This window comes from Etheostoma spectabile, chromosome 2 (genome assembly GCF_008692095.1).
Source record: "Etheostoma spectabile isolate EspeVRDwgs_2016 chromosome 2, UIUC_Espe_1.0, whole genome shotgun sequence".
Lineage (NCBI taxonomy): Eukaryota > Metazoa > Chordata > Actinopteri > Perciformes > Percidae > Etheostoma > Etheostoma spectabile.
The window spans coordinates 14,857,275-14,870,429 of NC_045734.1; the positions used below are offsets into that span (position 1 = coordinate 14,857,275).

The 13,155-nt window shown below is 38.7% G+C and overlaps 1 protein-coding gene across 5 annotated transcripts in view; it reads right to left on the reverse strand.

Moving 5' to 3' along the window:
* Positions 1-1,378: 1,378 nt before the first annotated feature.
* The window catches only part of ank2a (ankyrin 2a, neuronal), an 89,886-nt gene continuing 78,109 nt past the window's right edge, over positions 1,379-13,155 (reverse strand). The window contains exons 45-52 of one of the 5 annotated variants that reach the window (XR_004326912.1): positions 6,596-8,383; positions 6,018-6,107; positions 5,480-5,563; positions 5,095-5,259; positions 4,769-4,942; positions 4,528-4,619; positions 1,918-3,351; positions 1,379-1,885 (exon numbers count right to left, since the gene is read on the reverse strand). Coding sequence is in view for 4 of the 5 variants with exons in the window: in XM_032500045.1 (XP_032355936.1) it covers positions 3,144-3,351; positions 4,528-4,619; positions 4,769-4,942; positions 5,095-5,259; positions 5,480-5,563; positions 6,018-6,107; positions 6,596-8,383 (2,601 nt within the window). In the remaining variant the exon portion in view is untranslated. Of the gene's footprint in view, positions 3,352-4,527; positions 4,620-4,768; positions 4,943-5,094; positions 5,260-5,479; positions 5,564-6,017; positions 6,108-6,595; positions 8,384-13,155 lie in introns of all 5 variants that reach the window. The other 4 variants (XM_032500045.1, XM_032500060.1, XM_032500069.1 and 1 more) reach the window with 4 other exon arrangements.

A 13,155-nucleotide genomic window follows, 5' to 3' on the forward strand; every position in this document is an offset into this window, starting at 1 on the left:
ACACACACACACACACACACACACACACACACACACACACACACATTACCAGCTATAAACAGCTCCTTCAAACTTGCTTTGACCTGAATACATTTGTGGTGCAGTGGAAGAAGTATTCAGATCCTTTACTTAAGTAAAAGAGCTAATACTAACCAATACTCTGTTACAGTAAAAGTCCTACATTGATAATGTTACTTAAGTAAAAGTATATAAGTATAATCAGGAAAATGTACTTAAAGTATTAAATGTAAAAGTACTCAATACTCAATGAAAAATCCTCACATTTTCAAACATTGTTTAAAACAGTTTGTCAATTAATTAAGTGTTTAATCGGCTGATTATTTCATGGACTTGTAGGCCTGTATATTGTTGGGTAGTTTAATTTGTGCTAAAACATATTTCATACACTACATGTGTTTTGTGTGCAAACTAATTGTAAATTAACTAGTAATGAAAGCTGTCAGATTAATGTAGTGGAGTAAAAAGTACTATATTTCTCTCTAAAATGTAAAGGACTAGAAGTACAAAGTGGCATGAAAAGAACAGAGTCAAGTAAAGTACCTCAAAGTTGTACTTAAGTATAGTACTTGAGTAAATGTACTTAATTACATTCCACCATTGGTGGTGGCAATTAGGTAAGTGCAGACAAATATAGATTGCATACAAGTCAAAATAAGGGCTACTTTTAAAAGTGTAAACAGGCATAAAGTAATTATGTCTTTAAAGGCAGGTTAGTTTTAAGGGCAAAAATAGAGCAGGAGATTAATCCTAAAATAGTCTCAAAATTGGGGATTTCACCCTCGCATGTGCATGACTGGCATATAGTATATATATATGTCTTCCCCCCACTGACATGGCTGCTGCCTTTTTATATTAAGTGACATGGCACATGCACCTGATTTAAGTGATTTTATAAATGTAGTACATGCAATGTTATGGAATAGTTAACACTGCTGGATTAAATTGATAATATGTTGGGTCTTTCATTTTATTTATTTGTTGGATTATTTGTTGGGAACAAGACAGCTTAGACATGAGAGGAGCCATGCAACAAAAAGCCGCTGGTCAGCAATGAACCCGTGGCTGCTGTACTGAGAACTAACCCTCTTTATATGGACATGCACTCTGCCAGGTGAGCTACCCAGTCGCCCATATGTTGGGTCTTTTATGCTTCAAAATTGCGACACTGCATAATGTAACCATAATTACTCAATTGTATAATTAAATCTGTCATATTTCCATATTAAATCTGGTGCTGAAGCTCCTCCACTGTTGCACTACCTCCGAGGCCCAACTGGGCTGTTGTAGTGTATGTTCAAGTGAGCAAATTAAATGAACTGTTCAAATTCACAAGATGTAACAAGATACAACACTATATATTTGTAGACTTTTATTCTCTATCAGCCATAGACATTGCAGCCATTTTGTTTTTGTCTTTTTGAATTTTGATACAGTAATACATGCCCTTATAGATATTTATATATGCATTGTATATGTATATAACTGTCATCATCACAGAAAAGGGATGCTGATTCTTCAAATTAAAAGCATACCAGTCACAGTGAACTTCCACTAGTTTGCATTTTACATTTTTCTTCATCACAAAGTAAACAGTGATAGTGAAATAAATACATTACATGTTGTAAATACATACAGTAACAATGCTGAGAGCTGTGAATAATGGTATGTTTAAGCTCTCAACCTGCCTCATTGCACGTTTGCCTGGTCTGTCATCTTGTTTTTAATCATCTGACCCGCCAAAATAAAGCTTTCTCTGTAGCTACGATATACTGTACTTCATATCAGGTGCACAAAAAGCATGGAGGTTCTCCCTCCTGACATTCAGGAATTTGAATGTGGTTTGTGTAAAGTAAATGTTTTATTTCTTTGCTGACAGCAACATGCACACTCTTTTACTACATTCACAGACTCATTCACTCAACTGAACACACAGAACACACTCAAAAACACACGGCACACAATTGCCAACACTCATTTAAAAATAAACTAATAGTCTAAAAATAATAATAAAATAAAGCAGAAACACCTGACACCTTACCACAAATGTCATATCAGACAAGTGACTCTCAAACAGCTGTGATGATCTAATTCAGCAATGGCAAACAAAGATTGAGTAATTTACACTTTCTAGTAAACAAAAGTCAAAATCTAATATAAACTAAGACATCTTCAGAAAAGTTTAAAATCAACGTGTAATAGATCTAAACCATCTCACTCACATATTCAACATTCTTACAGTATGAGTCAACAGCAACAATGTATGAGAAAAGCCCCTAAAACTGGACAAAATTAAACATAACAAGAAGGAAAGAAAGACACATACAGAAGGGGAATAGAGGCAGAAGGGCACTCCATAAAATTACAAAGATGACAAAGCTGGGATCATGAGGAAAAATGTTGATAAGTCATGCCTGCTCTATTTCACATGAGTGATTATTAATTCCTAGGTTAGTGATGTCAGCAATGTCTAGATTATAGATAATATATAATTTCCAAAGACAGATTACACATAGCCTACACAAAACACAGCAGCAGCAGGTCGATTTAGTGTTGATACAGTCTGGTTTTCTCTGTGTGACATCTTGACCACAAAAATCAAAAGAGCAGAGAGGCTAGTACAGTGAGTGAGACACTTTTAAGTAAAGAATATCTGAGAAACTCTAGTTGTGAGAGGCAGTGCAGTGTGAGAGATATTATCTTTCAGTCTAAGTACCAGTTTTTGCAAGTAAAGTGTTCTTTACCTTCACGAGGTTTGTGAGTTAGTTAATGTGAATAGTATTTACCTGTTTTCTTTGTTGCTCTACCACAGCATCAAGACAAAATCATCAATTCAGACATGGGAAATAAAAATGAATCAGGAAAACGACAGAAGGCTTTCTTTGGTCACAAAAAGGCAAAACAACATCAGAACATGAAAAGAAAATCATGAATACATTATACCAGCCAGGAAAGAAAACAAACAAATGAACAAAATTTCATCTACCAGGACTTAAACAGGAAGACAGTGGTAGCTTTGAGGTGCTGTGGTGCACACTGGAATTGCATGTGGCTAATGCATAGGATTAGGGGGGGACTTTAGCATTGGCAGAGCAAGGAAGTGGGAGAGCGTGTTATACATTCTTCTACTCTTCCTCCTCCTCTTCTTCGTCCTCATCGTCCTCCTTTTCGTCTTCGTAGAAGCGGTGAAAGAGTTGCTGGAGATGCTGCTGGAGGTCACGTGGTTTTGACCCTTTTCTGGGGTTGTCCACTTGTTCTAGAAGGACCTGTTTGCGCTGCCCAGCCTCCTTCACCACTGTTCGTCTGTGGGTGAAACCTTTACGCATGAGGGCCCTGGAGAGGGAGCAATAAGGGAGGGGAAACAAACAGAGAAAGACAGCTTAGCATCATTAAAGAATGCACATAAATCTCTTAAAAATTTAGTTTAATGGACAGATGTTGCTATATTTGCTATACTAAAATATATGTTATAGGACAGAAACAAAACACCCACAAATTATATAATGCTTTGTAAATCCAGCATTCAATGGAGATCACAAGCACAGCATAGCTACTTTTTAACTGCATACACCTACATATTATGCTATGAACACTTTAAACAGGTTCACTGATCATATCCAGATTCTGTGTAGTGGCACATTCATGGCAATTACACATAAACTACAATTGGGATGAGATCTGCTGACTGCGAAGGCCATAGTGTATGATTTACATCTTTTTCATGGACTTCTGCACTACAGTATATGAAATAATCTACATTTCTGTTTCTCCGCTTATTTATTACAGGGGCTGTAGTTGAAATAGTAAAAAAAAAAAAAAATGCTGGAAATTCATGCTCTCACAAACTCTTCCCAGATACATGTTTTTGATGGCCACATTCACTAATATGCATGTACAGCCGGACCAGCTATCAAAACAAAGAACAGAGAAGCTCAATCTACAACACACACTGAGGGAGTGTGACATCATTCTCTGCTCAGGATGCCATTCCTCCACTATATCTTTACATAGTAAATATTAGTTTGCTACTATATTAAGGTTCTCAATGTTGAGTAAGAGAAAAACGTTTTCCTTTAAATTGTGTACACCTGATTTACATCTGTCATTACTGTCTTTGTGCTGCTTTTCCCTCCTGTTTATCTCTTTAATTATGTGGTATACTTGGTTATCTGGCAACTACTGGATGCTTGCTCTGGCTTGTCCTCTCTGAGAGGCTTAAGGTATATACATAACAGTACCCATTAAACACAAAACATAATGACAGAAACAGCATATACCTTACCTGGTTCACTGTATGTTATCACACTTTGATTTATAACACATACATTTTTTACATACAGCATGTTACTTGATTAAGTGGTTAATGATAGCAATATTTGCAAACCTTAGTCAATATTAGTAAAACTAACAAACCTACAGCAGGGCTGTCATTGTCAAACTTCACACTCACAAAATGCAAGTAGTCACACATGCACACAATCAAGCAGGTGCACTCCTGCACTCACACACCTCCTGACCACAGTTCCATCTTCTCTGACAGTCTCTCTCTCTACCACATGAGGGAGCTCTGTTCTGCTTAAACCACTTATATAACCTAGTGCCTGTGGCATGAAATGGAACAAAAAACAGTATTCACGTCACAAAAACCAGAGACTCCATACCTCTCCAAATTGACATGAAATTATTCTCTACACAAGAGCTGTAGTTCAAGACCATATGTACAATAATGGTGACGAGGTTATTAACAAACCTGTTTGAAGTCGTCTTGAGCTGAGGGGAGGTCAGAAGCCAAAGACGTATCACCCTGGTGAGTCATTGTCCTTTCACCCTCCACAACTGCTGTCCGTTCTACGAGACTGACCTTACAACCTTCAGCGGTCTCCTGACTTGATGCTGAGAAACCCTTACATTCAGCAAATGTTACCTAAATCAGAAGAAAAAGGTGATTAGTTTGTTTTTTAACTGTCTTTTATATAGTCCTACCAATATAAATTTGGATGTGTCTGTCATTTTCTGTTAACAAGATATTTTGAAGATTATAATAATGAACATAGAACTATTATGCAGTACACGCACCTCTGTGTGGTCTCCCTCACTCTTCAGTACAGTCCGCTTCACCACCTTAGAGTATCCATCGCCCTCTGCCATACTGATGGACCCCTGGGGAGCTCCTTCTAATGACACCTCTTCACGCTCCACACCATCCGCCGAAACACATTTGCGAATAATTTTACGGGTAACCTGAGGAAGATCATGCATTTAAAGACCATTAGGTGGGGAAGTAGCCTATGTGTAGAATTAGGCAACCATCCACATAATTAGTTACAAACATTTCAGAAACAAATGTTGTGTCTCTCTCTGAATCACAAATTAGATTTCTTAAGCTTTACTGGCTGTTACCTCGGGTGTAAATAATGCCATGTGATACGTGCTTGAGAGCTTAGATAGGATCTTGCTTTACCTTTTTGATAACAGTGTGTCCATTTTCATCCTTGTACTTTTCTTCCGTAACTGACTGAGTGGGGAGGTCAGGCATTTCATCAGCCTATAAAGGGAAACAAGACACAAACAACAATGATCAGAAACACAAACCTGTGTGATGTTTGGGTTAAATTCTCCACTTCAAAAGCAAAAACAGCAAACATGTTAGAGGAAAAACAGAACACACATTGTAAATTTTAGGTAGTAATTGAGTGAGAGAATAGGGACTGTGGGATACAGGAAACTAATTTGTATTTGTCAAAAACATCAACAATGAAGTGCTTACAGTAGCATAATACACCTCCATGAGGTTCAGCCATCTCTGCAAATCAAGTGGCATTTTTTATAAACCCTAAATTAATCTTCAAACACACATTTCTTCACCCATTTTGATGAGACTAAAGGATGTTTGAAATTTTAACTTGACAGTGAAGGTCTAGCCTGGTTTAAGTTTCACTTGGGAAATCACATCCTTCATGCTCATTTAAAAAAAACGTTAATCATGCTAAATCAGATACCTGAATGACAACTCTCCTTTGCACTATTCTGGTGGTCAAAAACTCATCATCTGAACTTTCTGACACTGATCCGAGCTCTGTGGTGATCTCCTGACCAAGCAACACAAATCCATTAGGATTAAGTAAATGACAATATATGAATGCCAGTTTGAAGCCAAGCAAGCAATAACCAGAGTGATATGGTGCACCTTCTCTTGATTTTGAGAATTTTACAATTAATTTTGATATTTTACATGGGAAAGTACAACATGGCAGTCTGTAACTCAGAAAAAACCTTTGCAAAACCATGCTTACACTTAATTAAAGCATTGATGTGCTTATTGCTGAAAACATTTACAGACTTATGTTATTAAGGTGAGTGATACAGCCAGTTACAGGCAGCACAATGGCATGCTGAGTTAGGACTGGTTAAATCTAAAATAGAAATGAAATAAGGGTTATGAGGATTTTTTTCAACCCATCCATGTCACCAGAGGGTTAGCAGTCATTCCTTTCTGAAGCAAATATATTATTTGGTAAAGCTCAGCTCCGGAAAAAAAAGCTTGCAGCTCGGGGTGGTTTACCAAATCTCATCTTACCCTTGTCAGAGATTTGTCAGTATCATCAAATGCCCCAATGTCACAGACAGGAGGCGGTTGTGAAGACTCACACATGGTGAATTCTTCATCTGATGCTTCTGAATAGTGTAATAATTCTTCATTTTCTTCTTGTACATTATAAAGAGGCTCGTGGACAAAAAGAGCATCCTCATAATCATCACTTCCAGAGGACAACAAGATTCTTCGATTCCCCCTTTCTAGCTCTCTAGGATGGCTTATATTATCCTGGGGCTGATCTCCATTTGGCCTGGTACTTGTCTCAGATTCATCAGGCTCAGTCTCTGAGAAATCTGATGCAGCTTGTATGCAGTCAAAGTAATGCTCTGGGTCAGAGTATTCCAACGGGCTGTCTACACCACTATGCACAACTTCTTTGTATTCTGGAGGCATGCGGGTATAGATGGTTGTGGTAGAAGAGATCTCTGAATACCCAGGTGGGATGCTGTACTCCTCATCAGAGGTTGATGAAGTCACCTCTGCTTTGGGTTTGACTGGAGTGGGCTGAGAGGAAAACCCCTCAGAGTATATTGAAGTAAGAGATTCTTCTGAATGCCGTCCACTGGTCCTTGGCCTATCCTCATCTGAGGATGTCTCCACGTTTCCTGCCGTGGGGTATGGCATCAGTTCATCAAAGCTAAAATGTCTTGCAGATGTAACTGTCTCTGGAGTCAAATCAGAAAGAGAAGAGACATCTTCACTCTGAATGACTTCAACAAAAGTTGCCTCCCATAAATGTAGAGGTTGATCTTGGATACTTTGTGTTGATATTTCTTCTGTAGCTGATGGAGCTGATTCAACTTCTTCTTGACTTTTAAGAAAGTCAGTTGTACAATCTTGCTCACGAAGATTAGCCACATGTTCCTCAGGTATCTTAGCTGGACTCTTTGCAGCTACTTTTGGGGAAGACGCTAAAGAAAATGAGCTGAACTGGAATATATCGATAGGAAGTCCTGAGTTCAGTGGTTCCATCACTTCACAAAATCTCTGGGAAGAGTTGGGTGTTGGAAGGGACTCAGTAGGGGATACAGGACTATCTTTACCAAGGCTTGATGGTACACTTGTCTCAGAGGTTTTTGTTAAATCAGGAGTGTCTGAAATTAGCTCAGGTTCATCTTGAATGGATGTCTGGAAATGTGTATGCTCTGTGACTGCTACATCAGTGTGGTTAGTATCTTCTGCAAGCTGTGCAACTGATAACACGCTGACTCTCATGGTATCAATATCTTCTGTATGGCATTGATCTTCAGCTGAAAGGTCTTCAAACTCCATTTGTTCAACTTCAAGGCTTTCATCACTGAATTCTGACAAAATAGGGTCAAGTGTCCCTGGACTAAATGCAAGTTTCACTTCCTTCAGATCTGACAGCAGCTGTTTAAGCTGAGGGGACCCAGACTCTGGTTGTGTTGGAGTGGACTCTAAGGACATGACCATTTGGTCATCCAGTCTTTCTTCAGCTATTTGATAGAGTGAGTCTGGGGTCGCTGAGCTTGGTTTAGCTAAGCCAGAATTTTCAATTTGCTTGGGAAATGACAGCTTTCCATCTTTTTCCCGTGGTGAGCTACTTTGATTGGTCAGTGTGATTTTAGTTTGTGTTTTACTTATGTCAAAGGTACTTGGAAGTGGTAATTCTAGTTTTTCAGTGGAAAATGTGTTTGCATCATGTGCCAAGGAGTGTGTCTCATTTGGAAAGACCTGGCCCTGTCCTAAATGACCACTTATTTGTTTTGAAGATTCTGAAAGATTTGTCCTGGAAGATGCTGTTGATACCTGCAAGAAATAATACAATGGAGTGGGGGGAAAATATATAAATATGAGGTGATTTCTTTTGCTGATGAAAGAAATAGTCAAATGAAGCATGCATTTGTCAATGACAGACTCTGGTTTTAATCATAAAAGCAGTGTCTCAAATGAGGAAATTCACTTACGCCCACTTGCGTTTAGGTCACTGCAATAGTATCGTTTGTTAACATTTATCTTATAGACCACATACAATTTTAAAACGCATTACATACATGTAATGACTAATTTGCTGCAAAATATTGATAATAGCAATGCTTGGAGATATTACATTGAGAACATCTCTCACAAACCAATATCATTTTACAATAATAAAAACAGGGCACAAGTGAACTTGAGTGAAAATCAGGATTTGGAGTAATATGAAGGTGGACATGTATCATTTTACACTCATTGAATTAAGTGTTCGTAGTGTAAATTCAGCTTCTTTGGATATAGCTGTTACTCAAGTGGTATGTTCCTGTGATTGGTCTTATTGTTTGTTATTTAAACAGTGGGGTTCTGTGCAAAACAGACAGTACATGCATCTAGCTATGGCAAGTAAATTGGTTGGTTTAGATTTTAATGGCTGTTAAGCGAAGATCTAAATTGTGCTATCCAACTGATTGCAACTACATTAGATTGTAAACTTAGAAGAAAATAAAGAATTGAATGGCACCTAAGATATAATTAAGCTTAAATCAGTCAGGTCAAGCAGTTTAAAGGATTCACAAAGTCCATTGGATAGCTCTTTACCTATGCAACATATGAGACTGTTCATAACAGGACAAGAAGCTCATGTCACTAAGAAAGGGTCACTCTGTAATTTTTATTAGTGCTTCACTAAAGATCTTTTTTTCTGCTTTAATGGAAACATGCCACAGCAAGACAGTGAAGCCTCTGGGCATTATTAGTAAAAGCTTGAGGCAAGAGTTCTACATTCACACTTTATGCATTGCCATATTTATTACTCTTGAAAGCAACACTGCATTCATTTCTAAGCAAGAGCTTGTGCTGTCTTACCAACGCCAAGGAACTTTTGCTCTCGTTCTCGCTCATGGATTTTCTTTTCATGTTCTTGGAAAACAAATCTTGGGCTTGTGACATCATTAATTGTGATTCAGGGTCTATGTACAAGTGATCTTCCTTTCACCAATGTTCTGTCTTTGCTTGAGTTCGTTCATGGAAAGCCTCTTTCAGCCAGACAGCATGATGAAATTCAAAATGTTGTTCTACAGATGGCATGTGACTCAACTCTGCAAAACTGGCTAATCCTGTGTAATCTGACATGATCTAGTTTAGTTTTTTTGCTGTCCAGGGAGGAGGCTAGACAAAAAAAGACTGGTCATTTGTGTTTGAGGAGGAAGCTATGAGTCCTGGCTCAACTCTTCCAGTTGGTGGAATCAGCATTTCAGGATTTTTAATCTGGTATTGTAAGATCAAGTACTATTGGGTGGGATATTGCATAATCCTGAAATGGTTCCTCTAATGGAATCTGGCATTATGCTTTAAAAATGACAAGATATGGCTGAAATATGTGTCTCTCCCATGCTGACTGTTTAAGTACCCATGACATGACAATTTCACTATGAGTTTTTTTTAGCATTAATATGAGTTCCCTCAGCCTGCCTATGGTCCCCCAGTGGCTAGAAATGGCAATAGCTGTAAACTGAGCCCTGGGTATCCTGCTCTGCCTTTGAGAAAATGGAAGCTGAGATGGGCCGATCTGGAATCTTGCCCCTTATGAGGTCATAAGGAGCAAGGTTACTTCCCCTTTCTCTGCTTTGCCCGCGCAGAAAATTTGGCCCACCCAAGAGAGATATCATGGCTTTCAAATGACCAAAGTGGCAGTTGGTCAAGGCCCCACCCCCAGCCACCACCTTGCCCTCCCCTCTCCTCCTCAAAAGCTACAGACTCAGAAATGGCACACACTAAAGAAAGCTCATTGTGGGATTGGCTCTAGTGACTGTAATTCTGCACCAAGGCTGAATTTTAGGAAAGAGACTTCAGCTATGGTATTAGGGGAACACTAAGGTCTATATAAAAACATCCAAAGTGCACAATGTCATGGGACCTTTACCTTCACAAGCCATCTCAGACATACTTTCCTTCATACACTGGATTACATATGTGTGCCATTCACCTCCCTGAGACTGGTTACAAGTCTGTTTTCTACGGTCGCAATCTTATCTTGGAGACTTTGCCCACATGGCAGCTGGTTTAAAATTTTATCTAAATCTCCTATGGAGTTAATAATTTGAGAGGTTGATGGTCTTAACTCAGATAGCCAGCAGTCAAGGAAAGACTGTGTACTCATCTGATGGCATATTGCTGAAGGACTTAAATTACTAGACTAAAATTTACCGTCAAATACAATTGTATCAGGACAATCTGGTTGGATCTCAACAAATCAATCTACAATCTCTACAATCTGTCTTCAGCAATATGAAGTCAGGTAAATCAGAGAATTCTTTTTGACAAATGCTAATAATAACAAGGTTGACAGTCCAACTAAGGAAATTGTTTGTCACGAGATAGGGCAGAAAACTCATCAAATGAGGCAAACAATTGCGGAGAAGGAGGCCAGTGAATAAGCAGGTTGAACAATTAAATGATTATCTGGATGTAAGATGTCTGGTGATTGTAGCCTAGACACTGAAAGTGAAGGACTCACATTAAATAAACTTTCTACTGCATGCTGGCAATGACCTGTTTCAGTCTGTGCTATGCCAGAATAGCTTTGACATATTGGTGAAACAGAACAGTGATAAAAGCCCCCATAGCCCTTAAAGACAACAAAAAACAGCTCTTTTGTCATCTGATGTGCTATGAAAAAAAAACCCATATATAATAATAATAATAATAATAATATTAATAATAATAATAATACAGTACGTTTTTTGTGGTGCTAAACTGACAATGCAAAACTATTTTCTAGGGTAAATTTAAAGGATCTTATTTCACAACAAGAACACTTTCCCTTATAGATTGGGTCATACAAATGTGACATTAAGTTGTTAACAAAAGGCTTGTGCTGTACACAGCATTCATGAGTATGTATTGTGGAGTCTAATGATATGAAATCTGTAGGGACTAGTTTGAGTTTAGTGACTTTTTTCTGAGACTCATGTACTGAAGAAAAGGTTTCAGCAGATAGTGGTTTGACTTCAGAGAAAAAGTAGTTGAGAGAGGATGTATTTCCATTACACAAAAATTGTGTTTTTTTTTCAGGTCTAATGCTTCGCACAGCATCTGCATATGTGAGAGGTATATGACATGTAGGTGCAGTTAGGCTGGTCAGTTTAGCATCAACCGGTGAATCGGGTGAATCTGGACTGTGGTCATCAAACAGATCCTTGAGACATAATTTTGAATACTCAACATCTGACAGTGTTGCAAGAGGTGATACTGGTCTACTTTCAGAGTACTGTAAATAATAGTTACAATGTTGACAACTTATTTGGCCAAATGTCATGCGAGGAGACAAAGAAAGTTGCTCAACTGACGCAACAGATTCTGGGGAAGATGCTCAAACGTTTGCCAACCAGTCCTGAAGGAACAAAAAGTCAAAATTGGAAGACACAGATTCTGGGGACAACACCCTGCTGTCAAGTACTTTATCAAGTTCAAAGTCTGATAAAACTGACTGGGGGGACTCTGGTCTGGTCTCATCAAACAGTGTCTCCAGACACAAATCAGTACCTTCCCAGTTTGAAAATGTTGATTGTGGTGTAAACGACCTGTGTCTTGACAATTCAACATTGTGACTGATATAGGAGATCCAAACTGAGAAGAAATGATTCAAGAGAGAAGGGCCTATGTTCACTATCAATGCTACAGACTCTGGAGATTGTGGTCTGGTGACCCAGTCTCCATGAGGAGGGTGCACTCCTTGTCTGATGACACTGAGGAGGACAAATAGGTATGAACTCAAATGTTTGCACACCAACAAAGCGTCTGCTTGCTTTCATGTGCTATGCCCCCATAACATCTGCATAGGAAAAGGTCTTGCAGTGAACAATGGTTGTGATGCAGTTACAGTTACGCTTGTGTGTTTAGCATCAACCTGTAAAGTTAGTGATCTGGCGAATCTGGTCGGTTTGCGTCAACATTCTCTAGACAAAACTCTGATTACTCAACATCTGACAGTGTTGAAAAGGTTATCGGTCTACTTTCAGAGTACTGTAAATAAAAGTTACAATGGTGACTCATTATTTGGCCAAATGTCATGCAAGGAGACAAAGAACGCTGCTCGACTAATGCCACAGTTTCTGGAGAAGATGCTCTAAAGTTTGCCAACCAGTCCTGAATGTGCAAAAAGTCAAAATTGGAAGACAGAGATTCCGGGGACAACACCCTGCTTTTAAGTAGTTTATCAATTTCAAAGTCCGATAAAATTGACTTAGGGGACTCTGGTCTGGTCTCATCAAACAGTGTCTCCAGACACATATCAGTTCCTTCCCAGTCTGAAAATGTTGATTGTGGTGTAAACGAACTGTGTCTTGACAATTCAACATCAAGGCTGATACAGGGAGATCTGAATTGAGGAACAGGTGAGTCAGGAGAGAGGACACTATTTTCTCTATCAGATGCCAGTGACTCTGGGGAGAATGTTCTAAAATTTGCTAACCATTCCTGCAGAAGAGAAGAGTTGAAATTGGAATACACAGATTCTGGGGACAACGCCCTGCTGCTAAATAACTCATCAAGTTCAAAGTCGGATAAAACTGACTGCGGGGACTCTGGTCTGGTCTCATCAAACA